This window comes from Chiloscyllium plagiosum, chromosome 1 (genome assembly GCF_004010195.1).
Source record: "Chiloscyllium plagiosum isolate BGI_BamShark_2017 chromosome 1, ASM401019v2, whole genome shotgun sequence".
Lineage (NCBI taxonomy): Eukaryota > Metazoa > Chordata > Chondrichthyes > Orectolobiformes > Hemiscylliidae > Chiloscyllium > Chiloscyllium plagiosum.
In genome coordinates this window covers 95800150-95822826 of record NC_057710.1, presented here as the reverse complement: position 1 = coordinate 95822826, position 22677 = coordinate 95800150, and the positions used below count along the sequence as shown (strand labels likewise).

The window sequence follows — 22677 nt, the reverse complement described above, 5'->3', positions numbered from 1 at the left end:
CGTGGAATAAAAGGGACAGCGACAACATGGATCCAAAATTGGCTGTGTAATAGAAAAGAGAGATGTGGTGAACAGATGATTCTTCAGACTGTAGACAAGTTTGTAATGGAGTTCCTCAGAGATAAATGTGTGTGCAAGGAACAATTTTGAAGTTTGCCAATGATACAAAACTTGGAAGTTTATAAATTGCAAGGAGGACTGCATAAAGGAGAGACAAGTTGGAGGAGTACAGAAAGATAACGGATAAAGTGCAAAATAGAACAGTGTGAGGCGAGTCATTTTGTTATGAAGAACATGTATAGTAAATTAATAAAAGACGCAGAGATGCAGATGGACCTGGGTATATATGTGCATATATCACTGAAGACGGCAGGGCAGGTGGACAGAGCAGATAATAAGGCATACAGTTTCCTGTAGATAGAATGCAAGAGCTAGAACATTTATTGAAGTTATATAGGTCATTTATTAGACCTCAGCTGGATTACTGTGTACAGTTCTGGGTGCCACATAAGGACTTGAATGTATTCAGGAGAGTGCAGAACAATGTTTTCTGGGATAAGAAACTTCAGTTATGAAGGTAAGTCGGAGATGTTGGGACTGTTCTCCTTGGAGAGTAGATGGCCTTCGATAGAAGTTTTCAAAATTGAGAGAGATCTCTGGATAGAGCAGATAGAGAAAAACTATTCCCGCTTGTAAAAGGATCAAGAACCTGAGGGTACAGACTTACAAAGAAGTAAAGTCATGTAATAAAATACCTTTTCACAGGTATTCAATAGCTTTGCGTCTGAAATGAACTGCCCGGATACATGGTGGACATAATGTGCAAGGGTATGTGGAAAAGGCAGGCCGATGGCACTTATGAGGCTCATTCAGAGAGCCAATGTAAACATGAGAGACCACATGGCCTCCTTCTACGTCATTACACTGCTGTGATTCGGTGATTTGTGTAAATGTTGCTGTTTTATGCAGCAATATTTTCAGCATATAAATATACATATTTTTAAATCAACCCATGTCGTACATGTTATGACACACGTCTGGAGCATGTGGGACTTGAACTTAGGCCTTCTGACTCAGTGATAAGGACACTACCACTGCACTATAACAGACCTCAGGAGCACAAACATAACGTAATATCAGTCACACTTCCTTCACTTTCTGGTCTGGATTAACAGAAGTGAACAGGATATTGTCCAACATTCTCATAATTCAATGAGCCTTCCCGAACTATGAGCTATTCAGGCACTGTACAGGCCAGGCCTCTCCTGTATCAAAGGCCCTAAGCGGAAGGCCCCCATCTGCCAATCAAAAGCAAGCAACTCGCCAGTGAGATGTGGCGGCTGACCATTGTACACCAATGGAGGCCTTCAAGATCAAGGAAAGACTCAGGTAAAAAGGTGAGTGGTAGTGGGAGAAATAACCCAGGAATAGAGATGGTGAGGAGGGTAGGCAGCAAGGACATGGGGTGGCTTTCAACATGCCACCCTGTCCTAATGCCAGGTTCCTCAGTCACCTGCCACCAACCTTATAAGGGGAGGGGAATGGCACATGATTTTACCCTCTGCTTTCCAATCTCACTGGTATCACAATAGCACTCATCATCTTCTCTACCCGACAGCCTCCAATCACGTGCTCCAAATTTTCTATTAAACCACTTTTATAGAAGTTATTTACCTGACACATTAGTCAAGTTACCCAACTGAGATCTCTAATTACACAGCTCTATAACAAATACAACAAGCACTTTCCTGCCCAGAAGTTTTTCATAATTGCTTTAACTTGCTTTTTAATGTTGTAGTGATAAGCAAGAACATTGTACTAGGAGAGGGCAATAGCATTGTGGTCATTTTACTGGAGTAATAATGTGGGTACGTGCTTTCAAATTCCATCAGAGCAGATAGTAGAGTTTAAAACTAATTAAGCTGCAATAAAAAAAGTCTCAGTCATAATGTTCATGAAACTATTGTCATAAAACCTCCTGGTGTTCACCAATATCTTTCAAGGAAGGAAATCTTCCACCTTGACCCAGTCTGGTCCATCCTTAACTTCTCTCTGAAATAGCTCAGGACATTGTTCAGTATCCATATACCACCAAAAATGGAATTAAGAATAAAAAGGGCAGATTTCCCTCCCACCAACGCAGGCATTAGGAACAAGAAAGGCACAATTTGGGATGGCTTCCCAAAGTCAGACTGCTTCTGCCAAAATTGGGTGAGGTGTCCCACAGATTATTCAAATTGCCTGATGTCATGTTACTCCTGGAATTGTGCCTTATAGCCATTATCCCAGGCAAACTCCTAAGTTATCATCTACATGTCCTGACACAACAGATCTATCAGAGGTGGCAGCGTAGTAGCATCCAGTTTGGAAGCAATGGACCTAGGAGAGCTAAACATTGACGTCAAATCCCATGATCTCTCATGAAATGAGGTAAATCTTAGGCTAGGAAATTGCCTGTTGACTGCTACCTACTGCTGTCCTTCAGCTGGTGAATTGGTTATTCTTCCTGCTGAACACCAATTCTAAACAGCACTGAGGAAAGAAGCACACAGAATACAAGCTGGGTGAGGTTGGGGGGGGGGCTTCAAAATCCATCATCGAGAGTTCCTCAGGAGCATCCCTATTAAATAAGCTGGCCGTGTCCAGAGGACATATTGCCAGACTGGGCCGTGAATTAAGAAAGAAGAGAAACAAGGCAATGGAAAAAAGTTTTATTTGCCCTAATTTTCACTAAGTTACCTCTCCAAGCAACATCTGTCATGACAGTATTAAAAAAAAGAACACAGCATGCTCTTTGCAGGTACAGAGTCCTATCTTTTTACGGAGGACACCCTTCCTTACATTATGTGGCACTAACACTGTGCTGAATTGAACAGATTTTGAATAGATCTGGTGGCTAAAAACAGGGCATGAATAATTATATTTAGCAGCAAACTGCAACCTCACATTGTTTCCCTTTCTCACTTGACCACTAGCAGGACTGATACAAATGCTGGTTCTCTGAAGAGTCTGGAAAAGTATGCAAGGAGCATAGAGAAATCAGAAATTCAACATGAAGCCACAACACTGGGCTGCATGTACTATAAACACCCAAAACAGCAAGCTCCTTACAGAGCAAAATGGTCCCAAAACCAATGGATCAGATCTCAGTCCTGAGGTTCTGCCACATTCAGTCATGAATGGTGGTAGCAATCAAACAACTAAATCCAGGAGGGCACTCCACAAATGTTCCCATCCTCAAAATGATGAGGGAGCCCAGCACACCAATGCAAAGGAGCCAAATTAAAATTAAAGTAATTAAAAAGCAAGGGGAAAGCTCTTCAGTGGTTTAAGTCAGATTGAGCACAGAAAGAATCATACCTAGCGCGGAAAGATGTGGCTGTGTTTGTTGGAGGCCAATTATGTCAGCTCCAGGACATCCATCCTGGTTAAGATGGCAGCAGCGGAGTGAGCAGCGTCCGGGTTCTTAAGCCCACTGCTCATCCATTCTGTCTGCTTCTCCTTTTTCCTCTTTTTCAGTGTTTTAGTTTGTTTTGTACTACTTCTGGAGAGATCTCAGTCGTGAAGGCAGCAGAGGCATCAGAGTCTGGAGCGTGGCAGCGACTGTGGATGGCAGGACTTTGACAGTTGGTGAAGGAGCTGCCTGGATGGCATTCACCTATGAAGTAGATGGCATCTCCAGATGGCGGTCAGGGGTGAGGTATTCAGCCCAGCGCAGGGACAACATGCCCTCATGGGGACAGCATGCTCTCGTAGGGACTGCATGCCCTCATGGGGAGAACAGGGCCCTCGTACAGCGTAGATCAACTACAGGCCCTTGTCTATAGAAGGACTGTAATGGCTAACTTTTAACTATAATTCTTTACTTTTCTAATCTGTCCACAAGATTTTGTACCTGGGTACCTTTGTACCTATGATGGTGCCAGGAGTGGCAACTTTTCACTGTACTCCCATTCTTGAGTACCTGTGACAATAAATCAAATTCTAATTCTTCTAAGGAACTCCTGCAACAGCAGTCTAGACACAATTATCCTCAATAACTTCACCTTCACCAGAAAAGCCAGAAATGAGGATGTTTGCTGATACGTGCTCAACCTTCAACACCATGTGTACCTCCTTAGACACATGTGTGTCCATATGCAGAAAATCCTGAATAATATTCAGGCTTGAGCCAATAAACGGCAACATTCATGCTCCACAAATACCAGGCAATGACCATCTCCAACTAGAATCTAACTTTCACTCCTTGACATTCTATGACAGTACCATCACCTTAGCGAATTTTGAGAAGGTTTGTAGCTCAGATTGTGGTTCTGGATGTAGGTTTGCTCGCTGAGCTGGAAGGTTCATTTTCAGATGTTTTGTCACCATACTAGGTAACATCTTCAGTGGGCCTCAGGCGAAGCACTGTTCATGACTCCTGCTTTCTATTTATATGTTTGGGTTTCTTTGAGTTGGCGATATCATTTTCTGTGGTGATGTCATTTCCTGTTCTTTTTCTCGGGGGCGGTAGATGGGGTCTAACTCGATGTGTTTGTTGATAGAGTTCCGGTGGAATGCCATGCTTCTAGGAAATCTCGTGCGTGTCTCTGGACAAATAGGCAGAAAAATAGCCACCAGGATACATGCACACCAACGAGCCACAAAACCACATGACTGTCTCTCATTACATACAGATAAGGAAGGACACCACTTCGACTGGGACAACACATCCATCCTAGGACAAGCCAAACAGAGAGACAAATCTGTGTCCTGTACCATCACTGAATACTGTCCCATCAACATCTTGACCAGATACTTAATTGTGGCTGTCACATAATTACTAACTGCAAAAACATTCAAAATGGTGGCCAAGCAGCAGGGTAGAGCCCAGGGCTCACCAATCCTGTCTGCTTCCTTTCTTTTTTAAAGAATTTTTACTTTTTTTCTTTTTCTTTGTTTTATTTAAAGCATTTTGCAGCACTTTGGGCCTGTGTGCGGAATGGCAGCCGCCTCCCAATAGTCAGACGTAGTGGCGGGATCGGAGGCCTGCTTCCCAGGCTCCTCTTGGTGATCGGAGGAGATCCTGAACAAGGGCTTATGCCCGAAACGTCGATTCTCCTGCTCCTTGGATGCTACCTCACCTGCTGCGCTTTTCCAGCAACATATTTTTCAGATCGGAGGTGGTGACAGCGAGAGCAATGTAATGACAGCAGCTTCCAGTGGACCCAGCGACTGGATGCGGAAGCATCAGTGGCCACAACGACATAGCTCCTTACAGCATTTATGGGTGGCAGCGGTAAAACTCCTCCAGGCAATTGGAGGCAGTGACGGCATTGCAAGCAGCAAGAATGCAGCTCCTCCTGCTGGAGGACCGAAGAGCAACTCGCAGGCTGACCTAGACGCCAGGCTGGGGCTAGACCCAGGCCCAGGTACCTGCATCAATAGCTGAGTGTTCCAACACCATTTTGGAGATAAGACTTTGGACTTTAAGATCTGGATGTTTTCTTGTGTTTTGGCTCTTCCCCTGTTTTTTTTTAATTCTGGTTTTGTAACCAAGATGGCACTGGAGAAAGGTGACTTTGTACATTTTTCACTGTACTTGTGTATTCCTATATTTGAATGCATGTGACAATGAAATAAATTCTTAGAAAAAAACAGGCTCACATCTAGGAGTTACGTGGCAAGTAGCCCACCGCCCGACTCCCTAAATCCTGTCCACAAGGCACAAGTCAGGAGTATGATGGGATATTCTCCACTTGCCTGGGTGTGTGCAGCTCCAACAATACTCAAGCTAAACAGCATCCAGGACAAAGTAGGTGGCCTGATCAGCAGCACATCCACCAATTTAAGCACATACTCCCCTCAATAGTGGTGCCAAATGGCAATGGAACGTGGCATCTGCAAGGTGCAATGAAATAACTTACAAAAATTCCTTTGATGGGACCTTCCAAAACACCAATTTCTACCACCTAAAGGACAGGGCACCAATAACATGGCAACACCACTACCTACGAGTTGTCCTCCAGGCTACTGCATGATCCAGGCTACTGCATGATCCAGGCTACTGCATGATCCTGACTTGGGACTATGCTGTTCCTTCAATGTTGATGAACTTCCTCCCTAACAACATTGAGTGTCTACCTACCTGGTATGCAACAGTTCCATGCAGCAGCTCACCACCACCCTCTCCAGGCAATTGGAGATAGGCATTAAATATTGGTCTCAACAGTGATGCGCACAGCCTATGAATGATGCAAAAAGAGCCTAAGCTGAGAAATAGCCTGGTCCATTGCTGAACTCCTCACACTCATGGGTGAGAGCAATGTTGTCAGTCAAAACTACTATTTAAAGAAACATGCCATTTGAAAGCACTGAAAAAAATCAAGAGCAACACAGAACACAGAATACAGCAGTGAAGAATAAATAAAAGAAAGCTGATTGACACATGCATAATTTTGCCAATTAAAAGTTGGCATTCAACTTGCCAATTACCCTATTATTTCAGTAATGGAATTTTCAATGAAGCAAAGATAAAGCCAACAAGACAAATGCCAGTATTTCAGTGCCTTATTTATTCCATCTGTTCACAAAATGGAGTTACCAAACAAAAACATCTGCAATTCATTTGGCAGATGCAGATCAGGAAATTATTTCATTTGCCAATATAAATCATTTTGCAGCTACGTGCATGCCTGGTTATTTGTGTTTTACTGACCAGTCAGTGTTTGGGTTCTGCCAGAGTCTCTCAGCTCCAGACCTCATTCCAGCCGCAGTTCAAACATAGCCAGAGGAACAGAACTACGGGAGGAAGGTCAGGGAGACTATCCTTGACATCACACCAGTAATCAACTAATTATGGTATCAAGGAGCCCTCCTTATGGGCGGCACGGTGGCACAGTGGTTAGCACTGCTGCCTCACAGCGCCAGAGACCTGGGTTCAACGAAGGGCCTGTTTCCACACTGTAATGTAATCTAATCTAATCTAATCTAATCTAAACTGGAGTCAATTGGTTTTGGGATGTCCACTGTCCACTGGTTGGAGTCATCCTGGTAAAAAGGATGATGATTTTGGGTGTTCACAGTCATTCATTTCAACTCCAGGACATATCTGCAATCTCCTCTGGATAGCGTTCTAGGCCCAGTCATTTTCAACTGCTTCATCAATAACCTTCCCTCCAACGTAAGGTCAGAAGTGACTGCATAATGTTCAGCACAATCCGTACATTGGCAGATTTTGAAACAGTCAATGGTCAAATACAACAAGACCCCGGACAAGATCCAGGTGTTGATGAAAAGTGGTAAGTAACATTCGTGCAACATAAGTACTGAGAAATGACTATCTTCAATAAGAGAGAACTGAACTTTCATCCCTTGGCTTTCAACAATATCACACCTGCTATAAAGAAGCTGGGAGATACTATTGAGCAGAAACCGAACTTAACAAACTGTATGAATTTGTTGGTACAACAGAATGTTAGAGACTAGGAACGTTGCAGAAAGTAACTCAATTCCAGTCTCCCCAAAACCTGTCCACTATTTGCAAGGACAAGTCAGAAGTATGATGGAATTCTCTCCACTTGTCTCGATATGTACAGACAAAGCTCAACACCATCCAATACCAAACAGCCGCTTGATTAGCGTGCCATCCAATACCCTTCACATTCATGCCCTCTCTCACTAAAGCTTTTTGGAAGCAGAAAATACCATCTACAAGACACACTGCACTGATTCCTCAAGACCATCAGTATCATGAAGGACCAGGGAAGCAGACACATGGGAATGCGACTATCTCCGAGTCACTCAACATCTTTAATTGGAAATATATCCCTGTTCCATCAGTATTGCTAGGTCAAAATCTTGGAATTCCCTCTCCTAATGGCGTTTTGGGTCTACCAACACCAAATTGACTGCAGAGGTTCAAGAAGGCAGCTCATCACCATCTTCTCAAGGGCAACTAGGGATGGACAATAAGCCAGTAACACCTTCATGCCTTGACATATTTTAAAATGCATTAAGCGACTGAGCTGCTGACACAATCATTCTCTAAAAATATGCCTCCTCTAATGGACTTCTAAATTTCCTATTGCAGAATCACATTCATTGGTGCAAAGGAGATTAAAGATGTTATGCGACAAAAACAAGAGTCTATTCCTGCTTTTAAGGAGAATCCTCACCTTATATCTGGGTCTCTTTAGATTCTGTGGGAGGCAGCAGTAAACATGTACCATCTGCAAAGGTGCTGTGCAGGCAACACCAACAGTCCGGCCAGTGCCAGTCAGGTCATTTCTTCCCTCACATTTTCTATTGCAGTTTCCTTCTGGTTTAACTGTCTGTGTGGAGTTTGCACATTCTCCCCGTGTCTGTGTGGGTTTCTTCCGGGTGCTCCGGTTTCCTCTCAGTCCAAAAAAAAATGTGCAGGTTAGGTGAAATGGCCATGCTAAATTGCCCATAGTGTTAGGTGAAGGGGTAAATGTAGGGGAATGGGTCTAGGTGGGTTGCTCTTTGGAGGGTCGGTGTGGACTTGTTGGGCTGAAAGGCCTGCTTCCACACTGTAAGTAATCTAATCTTAACACAGGAATCTCAGCCTTTAACCAGTGCACTGCCACAGATGTGTTAAACAAGTGACTGATGCAATGCTTACCAGAGCCAGTGCTTCCAGCTGCTCAACAACAAATTCACAAAAGAATGCAGCTGCTGGTGGCTAACGCCAACCTCTTTGTGCATCTCCTACAGGGTCACTAACATCCACAACATAGTCATCCAGGCTGATGATTCTTTCTCAGCCTCCATCACTCACTACTGTCAAGTACGTAAAGTCAACATTAGCTTGGTATTTCTCCACAGTTCATCTTCCTCATCTACACATATAACCAGGACCTTGGGATGTTTCGGAACAACATCATCCAATCAGGAATGATAGTCAACTACTCCCTGAGGAGGATGCCCTAGGACAGCAACCACTGTAAAACCACTCAGCTTCTAGTCTTTAAGGGCATTATCTACGAACCTATCAGGGAAATTTTGAGGAGTTTTTCACTGGCTCGAAGCTGTGCACAACTTTAACCATCACTGTAGTTCCCCTTCACTTGACTTCAAAAAAGGTTTTGTTCAGAGCAATTATTAACATAAACTTCGATGGCTTACATTCTGCAATGAAGAAAGGCAGATGTTTGCGTCGGACTTTTCAGTAAATCTGAAGCAGCCTTCAGTTGTCTGCTGCAACAATTTTGCAGCTTTAGGAATGCAAATTCCCATAGCCAACTCTGTGTGGGCAGCAGCCCCAAGTGAATATTTAATTCTGCTCAATTGAGGAGTTCAGGTATAGAACAGCAATGTGTCAACAGTTAGTCAGATGTCCCAACAGACACTGACCCCATTAAAAACTCAATCAGAAGAGGGAGTGAATGAGCACGAGCGTGAGCGAAAGGAAGAGCAAGTGATCAAGAGTGACACGAATAAAAAAAAAGCAAAGATCAGTGGAAATGGGCTGTTTGGCTAAAGCATGGATCAAGGGGACATGGAAGCTCTGCAGGAATAACTGGTGCCTAGACAGAGCTCGCTGCTGAGGATTTCCACCACAAGTTGCATTGTCAGACATCATGTGCTGTTTGCTCGAAGTAACCCGCAAGCAGACAATACATAGGTCATCGCCCAGGATGGGCAGAGTCAGTGTCAGCTTAATGGGCAAAAGTGGGAGCTCCATTTCTGCTGGACAGGGGATGACAAGAGGGCAAAAGGTATCAATCATGCATTTGCAGAATGCTGCTATATTTCATTTACAATCATTAGATCGAGTCAAGTGAAATACCAGAGGGTACAAGTATTTGAGGTTCAAATGCTGGCCAAAAGCAATATGCACTATGTCTCGGGCCCTTGACAATATAGGAGAAGTTGTTGGCACCAATTTTAAAAGAGGGATTCTGGCCACAATCAACACAGTATTTCTACCATCTTCACTGAGTATGATGATCTACGATACTGCATGCAATGATAACTTTCAAGTTGATGTGACTCTGGGATGGGAGGGTTCAGAGAGAATGCAACAAACCCAAGTGATTGCTCTGTGTTGCTCAGTCAGTGCAGCCCCTCAACCAAGGAGGTGACTATACCGAAGAGTCACGAGAACTCTATACATGGCCCTCGTTTTTGAATGTCTTACTAATGGAGAAGTGTGTGCAACCATTATCTGTGGGGTGTGCCAGCATGGACTCTTCCCAGAGATAGGAACCTCCTCTGCTCCTTATGTTGGTTCATCTACTTCCTGATGATCTATACTGCAAGCCAACTTCTTAAACTCCTCTTCACTGACTGCATCACCTTCACCTCCATGAAATGTAAGGTGTTCTTGATCTTCTTTGACATTAAGACCATCAGCCATGCCACTTCCTTACATTAGCCTAATTTGAACTAGATTTGACCTTGCATCTTCCCTTATACTCTCTCCCATCTTTCTGTGTGTCCTCTACAGGTCATTTTGACCCACATCTTATTTTCTGAAGCATTTTCCATTAAATTGCTCACCCCTCATTGTCCTTGCCTGACTCACATGTTAACTGACATTGTTAAAATATTTTGTATTCAGAAGCTGTCCCCTTCAGCTTTACAGAGTGTCAATTTTGAAAGGAACTTACAGAGAGGTGCAAAACCTAAATAGTAGTCATAATGAAGGACATAACTTATCTTATTATAACCTGGGGTAGCAATAGTTTAAAGGGAAGAGAGGCAGAAGAGTTTCTGAAGTAGTTTCAGTATTCAATTCTACCTCAAGGAAGATGCTGCAAAAGTCAAAATGCAAGGCGTTAGATGAGCTATGAATTCATGAGGATGAAAGCAATAGAAGGGCTTAGAGTGGTTACAGTTGATAAGTCACTAAAAATGGGTGAAATTAATCTAAGGACACAGAGAAGGAAGGGCGTTTGTGACTTTACGATGGACCATTTTAGTACTATGACAGAAGTGGCAACTGAACCAGATAGGTCGAACACAGACTGGTGGGTTAGTATACAGATCTGGGAAGCCCCATTACTGAATACAAATTCTGAATATTTTACTCATTTGTGTCATGCTCCACAATTCTTCAAACATTGTTCTTCATTGCTATACAAACTAACTGCTGAGTCAGAATGGTTAAGACCTTTTGCAACTATTTCAACAGTACAGATGATTGGCTGAGCACCATGAGCAACATGGGATTTAAATCAGATTAGCATCAAAAGTGACAAAATTCTTCAAATCAGGAAATCTTATGTTTGTTGGTGCATTGCTACTGCAAATCAGTACAGGAACACATAATTTAGTGAATAAGAGAGTAGTATAGTGAAGGTTCAGCTTTAAACCCAGTTTCAGTAAGAAAATTTCAGTCATTGATGTTGGCACCTCTGACTCGAAAGAGAGGGTCAGGAATCCACAGTTCTTGAGCTTGACAGTTATCTAAGCGAGTTCTGCCACAAAGTTTTCATATCATGGATAATGGCTGTGATGCTACCATAAATAAACAAGTTCACAAAACTGCCTCATTTTAGAGAAACTTTAAGAATTTTTTTAGAAGAGTGACTGCAATGACACTCAAATTGAATACATTGCCCACAAATCGGATCTCATCTGGCATACCAGGAGTTACCATCTGGTCAGGAGCTTCTGATTGCTATACAGCTGTAACTATCCATGAGATATTACCATGAGAGATGACAGAAGCAGCTTAAGGACTGGTATATGGTTTACAAGTATTGGAGTGATGACACAGCCATTATATCTCGAAGATCTACATCAAGCATCAAGATGTGACCCTGAACATCAATATTTGGCAGAAACTGGAAGTGTAGTTGAAACATAAACCTCTTTGCAAACTTAGCATTTGTGTGTCCCTTTCTCATATAATTCATTGCATACCGGTATCATTACATTTGCCTGTGAAATTTGACCTGTATTTTAATGTGATGGCTCTCCTAGGAAACATGTTTCTATGAGATTAAATTCAAACTGCAAAAAAATTCAAAGAACATAATGACTGCAATTACACCATTGTGCTACCTTCACACATCTAAAATTATTCAATTCTCTGCTCCCTCTACTACTTACATGCCACAAACTTGAAATATAAATTATTCTCGTCAGGCGCAGATTTTGCTCATCACAGTCATTAAAGAAAATTAAGTATTCTTCAATAAGTGAAATCACACTGCAGCAGATATTCCTAAATATTTACCACTAAATTAACCATAATTAAGCTAATGGAGGGGAAAAAAAAGAAATGAACTACTTTACCATACTTACATATGCGAGTTGGACAATGATATGCCCCTGGGTATCGTCTGCCCATAATGACCAGTCAGCACATTACAGCATCTCAGAAGCACTGCTTAAGCAAATTTCAGGCCTGAAAAACAAAATTAATTTAAGACTTACTACAAATCATTAGGCTCCCTCCGTTAAAATAATAATGAACTCTGCAACACAAGGGAAAAATAAATGCATGCACAATTAGTTATGTCACTTCAACCAGTCAATGAGTTATGATCCATGAAGCACTATATATCTTTATTATGGTTGGCAAAAATAAAAACATATGACACAGTATTTTGACATTAAACAAACAATGAACTTAAACTTCAAATTCAATTGAAGCATTTTTCTCTAGCTGCACAATTTACAGTAATTGTTACTTTCAAGTTAAAAGGTAGTGTCAATAACAGCAGCACATTCCAACTGCAATGGAAAGGATGTATGATAATGCCCCACTACTCCATGAGTCGCAATATTAATATCAATGTTTAAATTTAATCACCAAAAGGGCCAATTATTTCCTTTTTATCTACTACCCAGAATGAGAGAGATTTTTGGGAGGTTTCTTCAAAAAACACAAATTTATTTATTTTTAATAACTCAAAAACATCAACTTTTAAAACAAGTGGCAACACTGGTTAATATCTAAGTTAGAATGCAAAATTAGAATAATACCCCCTTTTGATCCCACACACACACCAATAACACAATGGAGGTGGTATTTCAAAACAAAAAGCACCCTTATTGATCATTGGTCTGTAAGCAAAGGAATAAATTTGGTGAATTGTCATTGGTTCACCAAATGTCTTGACAGTAAAATCGAATCACTGACAGCTATATATCAATGAAAGATCTTTTAAACATAGTTTCATTTGCTTGGAAATCAAGCTGGATCCAATCTTTGGATTGTGGTAACTGTTCAGCTTTTTAGGGTTTGTAAGGTAATCAAAATACAGAATGGCTAATTTATCAGGTTCTCAAATTTCATTCAGGAGAAAGACAGAAAGGGGAAAGAGAGATCTGGTAGCCCTACTGCTGCTTCTGTTTTCTATTCTGATTCCCTAAGTGTTTAAAGCAGAAGGTAAATCTATCCAAGCTTGTGAGGCAGCTACACTCTCAGAAGCCCCACAGTCTTTTCAGTTCCAGTTAAGGGCAGTAAACTATTTTTCTTTCAGCTCAACTTTTCCAATTTTGTTTTTCTTTAATTAAACACAGTCCATAAATACCTACATGGATCTCAATGAGTATATGGAACTCACTTGCGATTGAAACCAACATTCAGCAGGTAAAGAACGATACTTCATAGGTTTTACATACAAACATAAACTAGGAGCAAAGATTGACCATTTGGCATCTTGAGCCCATTTCCTTATTCAGTAAGATCATGGCTGATGTGCTTGTGTTTAAAATTCCCATCTAACCTGACAACCTTAGTTCTCCTGCCTTTCGTAAATCTATCAATGCCTTAAAAATATTCAATGCCCCGCTTCCATAATTGCATAAACCTCAGGAAAATTCTCTTCATTTCTGTCCTAATCAGGCAATCCTTAATTTTAAAATCATGCTCTTAGTTCTGGACTCAGCTATAACAGGGAACATCCTTCCACATACATCTTGTCCTTTCAGGATCTTCTATATTTAATTTCATCCATTCCCCTCACCCTAACTTCTGGAAACAAATCCAGTCTGACCAAATTTCCTCATTAGACATTCTGCACATTCCAGATGTCAATTTAGTAAACTCTAAACTGCCTCCAATACATTTGTGTCTGCAAGGTAGTTATGAAAATATTAACTTTTTTATTTCAAGTGTCAATCAACACAGATTATCACATCTGATGAATGGGAGCTAACTGCTTGAACAGGAAGGATATAAAGTAAAACTATAACTAGAGTGAGCATCTCAAATAAAGGAGGTAGCAATGTCATGGTCACAATTAGTCAAATTCCTTCTGATTTTTCAGAGTTTATAATTAAACCCAGCATCTTTAAGGCCAACGAACACAATGCATTACAACTAAATTGAAATACTCTATCACAAAGTGCTCCTGCTAATTTCCAGTTAGTAACTCTATGCTGCAAATTCTATTGTATGCTAGTTGCAAGAGCATTTATATTGAATTCTAAACTATGCTGGCACCATGCCGAAACTTCATTAGTAATCCTTAACAGGCCATTGTAGAAGTGTCTTTAATTAACAGCTTCCAGGGTTTTTCCTCCTCCTCGTGCAGTTAATCACTGTACACGGTGTTATTCCACAACCTGCAACTGGGTTATTTAATTACCTTGGTCCAATTATCAGCAAAAACATAGCACTAAACCATTTGGCATAAGACACGAGTTATTCATAATTAGAGGTGAAGAGGGAGTGGATAGGTATTATTTCTATGATTCATTTCACTTCTGGACAAGGACACAATAAGGTGCCAGCTGCAAATTCAACCCAATCCCTCCGCTGGCTCTGTGACATTCTAATGTCAGCGATGATTGCAATAAAAGCCGTAATGCTTCAGAGAAGTACAGTCACCTTGCATTCAATATCAACACGACACATGGTTTTTAACAGTAGCTGTCATAAATGAAAAGGACAAAAGAAAGCAAGCCTAATCTTCCTCAATCCAGTTCAATAATTCTTCTTAATATGGAGCTAATATCCTAAGGGTATGACCCGATTACCAAGCAGCATCAATAAATCACAATATACCTTTACCCTTGAATTTGCAGGTGACATTTATCTCCCCTCCAGTAACTAGCTACATTCCAAACTTGTTACTTTAGCTATAGATAACATCTTTGTCTATTCATCAAAACAACTGGTTCCTGTCAAGAATTTGGAATTAAAATTTACCTGGACATAAAATGTTTGATTGCAGCTCCCTAAGAATAGAAGGAAGAAGAAGCCATTCAGGCCACTGCTTCAGAGCTGCTATTAAATTCAATCAAGGCCGAGTTATATTTCAACCCTGTTTACCCATTCTAATAAATTCCTCTACTTAACCCTACTGAAAATAAGTTGGTGGAGGCACTTTACTTTTTGGATTTTCCCAAGATGTTCCAAAGATGAGTTGGAATCACTTTCTCCTGGAGAATAAGAGTTAATCATAGTCCCAAGGGAGCAAGGAATGGAAAAACATTAGAAACTATGTTCCCTGGGGCATTTTGGGTACACATACTTTTGATTGCTCTATGTCCTTGTAAGGAACATTTCTGAACAAGTAAAGGTTTTGTCTATTCTATTTAAAGAAAGCAGCAGGATAATTATATAGAATTATCATTTATTGACCTGATAAATCTGGATAGATGACAACATGTTCATATATATGTACATGCAGTGTAGATAACTTAAGATACCTTTTCAAGTTCAGTTCCTTTGCATCTTACTTACTTGGGCAAAGACTATCACCACAAAACAACGGGGCAATTCAACAGTTCACTTTTCTGATTCCAACAATTACTTTCTTTGCATTTTGTTTCCCAACCTCAAAAATAAACAATATTAAATTGGCAAGAGTTGATTATCCAAGAGATTTGATGCAGTAAAAAAAACTGGAAGAAATTTGATTTTCATCAAAGTCTTAACTTTTAAAAAAGACATGACAAGTCAGTTATTTCAAATGGTACAGGTACACTGCAAGTCAAAGAAATGGAATGAAATTCCAATTTTATAATTGGAATGTATTATCAGAATTATATTCTGAAGACTAACTGCCGTACAAGTATTTATTTTGGAACAAGCAATTCAGTACTTTGACAAACATGCAATACTACAATGTTGGTTTCTAAACAGTTAAGTGACTGAGCAAATGAAAAACTCTGGAAATTGAGGAGTAATGATCACACAGGAACTTAACATCGTGCACGTGAGCCTCAAGGCAAATGGTACAACTGTAATTTAAAACCATAGGAAAAGCCATAAATTAAGATTGTCAACCTCAATCCAAATGTCACTAAAGAGCTGATTCCCATCTGTTTTCCATTACAGCGCTCCCTTCCCCCTCTCACATTTCCAAATATGTCTCACAGTAACAATCTTATAGTTGCTTAGAGCTAATGGAGAACTTGAGCGTTGAGAAGTAAGAAGAGCTTTTCATCCTGGCTAATTAATAGAAGTCAAAGTTGGAAATAAGAGCAACATTTTCAGGACGGCAACTTGTGACAAATGGAATGCCACAGGGATCAGTGTTGGAGCCACAATTAATTACACTATGTATGACACGGATGAGCAAAGTGAATGTCTAATCACCAGGTTTGTGGATGAAATGGAAATGGGTAGACGGGCAAGTGGTGAGGATGACAATCTGCAGAGGGATATGGACAGGCTAAGCAAGTGGGCAAAAGTTGGCAGAAGGAATATAAGTGGGAAATGTGAGATTATGCACTTTGGCAAGAAGAATACAGAGGCTGAACATTATTTAAATGGAAAAAGAATGCAGGAAGCTATAGCACTGAAGGATTTGGGAGTCCTCATGCATAAATCACATTATCTTAGCTAGCAAATTCAGCTGGTGATAGGAAGGGCAAATACAACGTTGGCCTTTATTCCAAAATGAATGGAGAATAAAAATAGAGGTTTTGCTAAAACTTTACAGAACATTAGTCAGACCACAGCTGGAATACTGAAAACAATTTTTAGGCCCTTTATCAAAGACTGGCAGATATTTTCTAATCAACCTAATCAGAAGTGTAACTACACATCTATCCAAAACAAGAGGTCATAATCTTAAAAAAAATTAGAGCATTGCCATTTAGGAATTACACCAAGATAATTCAAAGGGCTCTACAAATACATTGACAAAAGGGTAACCAGGAAGAGAATAAGGCCCCTTAAACGTCAGCAAGGCCACCTATGTGTGGAACCGCAGGAGATAGGTGAGATACTAAAGGAGTATTTTGCATCAATGTTTACTTTGGAGAAGGATTTGGAAGATATAAAATGTGGGGAAATAGACAGTAACATCTTGAAAAATGTCCATATTGCAGAGGAGGTGGGGCTGGATGTCTTGAAACACAAAGAAGTGAATAAATTCCCAGGTGATTTAAGGCAGAAATTCAGGGAGCTAGGGTGGAAGCTTGGAGCTAGAACAAACAAGGTTGTTCTCTCTGGTTTGTTGCCCATGCCAAGTGTTAGTGAGGTGAGGAATAGGAAGAGAGAGGAGTTGAACACAGAAGGTAGGACCTCTAAAAAACATGACAGTCTTCACCTGAACCAGAGGGATACCAAACTCCTGGGGGGGGGGCACATATATTGGATATTTGCTAATGTTCTTTGTGGTGGGTTTTAACTAATTCAGCTGGGGCATGGGAACCAAAATTGTAATTCAAGTATACAGGAGGTTGAGAGTAGCGAGGTCAGAACTAAGGGTTTAAGGTCGCAAGAAGTTGCTTTGAAGTGTGTCTACTTCAGCACCAGGAGTAACTGGAATAAGGTAGGTGAACTTGTAGCTGGGATTTCAATGTTCTGGCCTTTTCAGAGATTTGGGTAGAGCAGGGATAAGAATGCTTGTTGCAGGTTCCGGGATTTAGATGTTTCAGTAAGAACAGGGAAAATGATAAAAGAGGAGCTTGTGTGGCGTTGTTAGTCAAAGACAGTATTATGATTGCAGAAAGAACATTTGAGGACTCAGCTAATGAGATAGCATGGGCTGAGATTAGCAGCAGGAAAGGAGAGGTTACCCTGTTGGAAATTTTCTATAGGCCTCCGAAAAGTTCCAGAGATGTAGAGGATAGGATAGCAAAGATGATCCTCGATAGGAGCGATAGTGACAGGGTAGTTGTTATGAAGCAATTTCACTTTCCAAGTACTGACTGGGAATACTATAGTACAAGAACTTTAGATGGGTCAAGTTGTTGTCCAATGTGTGCAGGAGCATTTCCTGACACAGTATGTAGACAGGCCAACAAGGGGGCAAGGCCACATTAGATTTGGTACTGGGTAATGAACCTGGCCAGGTGTTAGGTTTAGAGGCAGGTGAGCACTTTGGTGATAGCACAATTCGGTTATGTTTACTTTAGAGATGCAAAGGGATAGGTATATAATGCAGGGTATGAGTTATTGTTGAGGCAAAGGCAAATACAATGTGAATAGGCAAGATTTAGAATGCATAGGAGGAGGGAGGAAACTGTAGGGGATGGGCACAATTGGAATGTGGAGCTTATTCAAGGACCAGCTATTGCGGTGAGAGCCGTGGTTTACTAAGGAAATTGCATCTCTTGTCAAGAGGAAGAAGGCAGCTTATGGTAGGATGAGACGTGAAGGCTCAGTTAGGGTGCTTGAGAGTTACAAGTTCACCAGGAAAGACCTAAAGAGAGAGTGAAGAGGAGGTAGGAGGGGTTATGAGAAGTCATTGGTGGATAGGATCAAGGAAAACTCTAATCCTTTCTATAAGCATATCAAGAATAAAAGAATGACTAGAGTCAGATTAAAGCCAGTCAAGGATAGTAGCGGGAAGTTGTATGTGGAGTCAGAGGAGATAGGGCAAGTGCTAAATGAATACTTTTCTTCGGCATTCACACTAGAATAAGACAATGTGGTCGAGGTGAATACTGAGATACACGCTACAAGACTAGATGGGATCAAGGTTCACAAGGAGGAAGTGTTAACAATTCTGGAAAGTGTAAAAATAAGTAAGTCCCCTGGGCTAAATGGGATTTATCCTAGGATTCTCTGGGAAGAGATTGCAGAGCCTTTTGGCTTTGATCTTTATGTCATCACTGTCTACAGGAATAGTGCCAGAAGACTGGAGGATAGAAAATGTTGTTCCCTTATTCAAGAAGGGGAGTCGAGACAACCCTGGAAATTACAGACCTGCGAGCCTTACTTCGGTTGTGGGTAAAATGGTGGAAAGGGTTATAAGAGGTAGGATTTATAATCATCTAGAAAGGAATAAGTTGATTAGGGACAGTCAGCACGGTTTTGTGAAGAGTAGGTCATGCCTCTCAAACCTTATTGAGTTCTTTGAGAAGGTGACCAAACAGGTGGATGAGGGTAAAGCGGTTGATGTGGTATATATAGATTTCAGTAAGGCATTTGATAACGTTCCCCACAGTATGGAGGCATGGGATTGAGGGTGATTTAGCAGTTTGGATCAGAAATTGGCTCGCTGAAAGAAGACAGAGGGTGGTGGTTCATGGGAAATATTCATCCTGGAGTTCAGTTACTAGTGGGGTACCACAAGGATCTGTTGTGGGTCCACTGTTATTTGTCATTTTTATAAATGACCTGGATGATGACATTGAAGGATGGGTTAGTAAATTTGTGGATGACACTAAAGTCGGTAGAGTTGTGGATAGTGACAAAGGATGTTGTAGGTTACAGGGACACATAGATGAGCTGCAGAGCTGGGCTGAGAAGTGGCAAATGGAGTTTAATGCGAAAAGTGTGAGGTGAGTCATTTTGGAAGGAGTAACAGGAATGCAGAGTACTGGACTAATAGTATGATTCTTGGTAGTGTAGATAAGCAGAGAGACCTTGGTGTCCATGTACATACATCCTTGAAAGTTGCCACCCAGGTTGATAGGGTTGTTAAGAAGGCAGACGATATGTTAGCTTTTATTGGGAGAGGAATTGATTATCGGAACCATGAGGTCATGCTGCAGCTGTACAAAACTCTGGTACGGCCACATTCGGAGTATTGGGTACAGTTCTGGTCACCGCATTATAAGAAGAACATGGAAGCTTTGGAAAGGGTTCAGAGGAGATTTACTAGGATGGTGCCTGATATGGAGGGGATTATGAGGCTATTTTTGTTAGAGAGAAGATTGAGAGGTGGCTTAATTGAGACATAAGATAATCAGATGGTTAGATAGGTTGGACAGCGAGAGCCTTTTTCTTTAGATGGTGGTGGACATGACTTTAAATTGAGGAGTGATAGATATAGGACAGATGTCAGAGGTAGTTTCTTTACTCAGAGAGTAGTAGGGATATGGAATGCACTGCCTGCAACAGTAGTAGACTCGCCAACTTTAAGAGTATTTAAATGGTCATTGGATAGGCATATGGACAAGAATGGAATAGTGTAAGTTAGTTTGGCTTCAGATTGGTTTCACAGGTTGACGCAACATTGAGGGCCGAAGGGCCTGTACTGTGCTGCAATGTTCTTTGAAAGACATACTGGCATTGGAGGCAGTCCAGTTCACAAAGTTAATTCTACATTCAGAGGGATTTTCTGTTAAGGAGAGGTTGAGTTGGTTGGACCTGTACTCAAATGGAGTTTAGTAGAATGCAAGGCAACATTATTGAATCCTAAAAAGATTCTTAGAGGGCCTGACAGGGTAGATGTGAAAATCTTGATTGCCCTTGTAGGAGTGTCTAGGACCAGAGGGCAGAATCTCAGAGTAAACAGACACCCATTTAAGACAAAGATGACAAGGAATTTCTTCGAAAGGTAGTGATCTGTGGAATTCTTTACCACAGATGACTGTTGAGGCTGGGTCATTAAGTTTATTTATTACTGAGATTAATAGGCTTTTAATTGGTAAGTGAATCAGGGATATGGGATAAAAGGTAGGAAATTAGTTTTTATCTGATCTGATCTGATGATCATGAATCTCACTGCATAGCAGAGCAGACCTGATAGGCTGAATGGTCTACATCTGCTCTTATATCTTATGGTTTTACATGCATCAAACACACACAACGGTACCAATTTCCAAAGGAAGCATCAATTCAGATTGGTTTCTGACTGGTTAGTGAGTTGATACTTGTTTGGATGAGTGATTACCTTGAATAATGCACTTGAGAGCTATTCCAGAGTCAGCATGGAAACAGACCCTTTGGTCCAACTCGTCCATGCCAACCAGATATCCGAAATTAATCTAGTCCCATTTGCCAGCACTTAGCCCATATCCCTCTAGACCCTTCCAATCTACCCATCCAGATGCCTTTTAAATGTTATAATTTTACCAGTCTCCACAACTCCCTCTGACAGCTCATTCCATAATACACCACCCTTTGTGTGATAAAGTTGCCCCTTAGGTGCTTTTTAAATCTTTCCCCTCTCACCCTAAACCTATTCACCGCTATGCTTTTAATTTTTAAAATTGGTTAAATTCCTGTAGCCAGCAGAGCTAGAACAGGTCCCTGTGAATGAATATATGTACATTCTAGGAAGCATGTCAGCTACATTATGAACCCAACTGATAATTTTATATTAGTCCTGCATGTAATTCCTAACTCACTCAGGATTGTTCATCGTGTGCTCACCAACAGTAGCATCTTTCTTAACATCAGACATTATGTCCTGAGTTAGGGACAATGAAATCAAGGATATCAGTCAAACTCACAATATTCCTCATTTGTGCTTGGAAGATGCTACACACAAACTACTCATGCAGGGATTTGATCTCTGTCAGAAAAAAAGCAACATGTTCGGGCATTGTGTGTTTTGAATTAAAAGAATGGGGAGATAATAGTTCCTTCACGCATTGTCCATGGCAGCACCTTGACTATTCAGAGCCAACTTGCCAACCAATCACCAGCTGTTTCTCATGCATTATAATTAGTTATTAATTTTCAACAGGAGCGTTCCTGCATCTGCCTAATGAAGCCAAGGTGAAAACCTTTGACAGCATGTCTCTTTTCACAGCAAAATAACAGTCACAAAACTAGGATTCTTGACTAATCACACACACACACGGAAAGCAAGAAATGTAACCAAAGTAGCTCGAATCCAGAGACTTCAAAGAATTATCCAATATGCCCCATCTTTTTTTTCCCTTTTCACTACTGTAAGAAATAGTTAATGGTTTAATATTAATGTCTGCTGTTAGAGTTCTGAGAAGAATTTGATTCCTAGTTGATTTGATTCCAGATAATCAAGGTTCCTCTGTATTTGGATTTTCAGAATCCCTGTAGTGCAGAAAGAGGACAGTCACTCCATTGAGTCTGCACTGAGCCTCTGAAGAGGATCCCATCTCGACCCACTTTCCTCCCCAAACCCATTTGCCAGAGCTAATTCACCTAGTCTGCATATTTTTGGAAAATGGGAGGAAACTGGAGCAGCCAGAGGAAACCAGAGCAGCCAGAGGAAACCCATGCAGACACAGAGAGACTGTCCACACTGACAATCACCCGAGGCTGGAATTGAACCCGGGGTCCCTGGCGCTGAGGGCAGCAGTGCTCACCACTGAGCCGCTGTGCCGCCCACATTGAATAAATTCAAGAGAGATACACAGAAGTTTGAATTGTAAAAGCCTCGAGGGCTCTAAGAAGAAAGTAGAAATTTAATTTTTAATTCATTCACAGGATGAGAGCATAGCCGGTTAGGCAAGCATTTATTGTCCATCCCTAATTAAAAGGTCAACCACTTTGCTCTGTGGCTCTGGAAGCACATGTAGGCCAGCCCAGGTAAGGATGGCAGTTTCCTTCCCTAAAGGACATTAGTGAACCAGATGGGTTTTTCTGACAATCAACAA

The 22677-nt window shown here is 41.1% G+C and overlaps 1 protein-coding gene across 11 annotated transcripts in view; it reads right to left on the bottom strand.

Annotated features, from left to right (window-relative positions):
* apbb2b (amyloid beta (A4) precursor protein-binding, family B, member 2b) overlaps window positions 1-22677 on the bottom strand; it is a 265952-nt gene that overhangs the window by 153148 nt on the left and 90127 nt on the right. For 10 of the 11 annotated variants that reach the window (XM_043692343.1, XM_043692335.1, XM_043692372.1 and 7 more), the window contains one exon: window positions 12256-12358. In XM_043692343.1, the coding sequence (XP_043548278.1) occupies window positions 12256-12301 (46 nt within the window). In that variant the 5' untranslated portion in view covers window positions 12302-12358. Of the gene's footprint in view, window positions 1-8156; window positions 8322-12255; window positions 12359-22677 lie in introns of those variants that run through there. The other variant, XM_043692419.1, reaches the window with a different exon arrangement.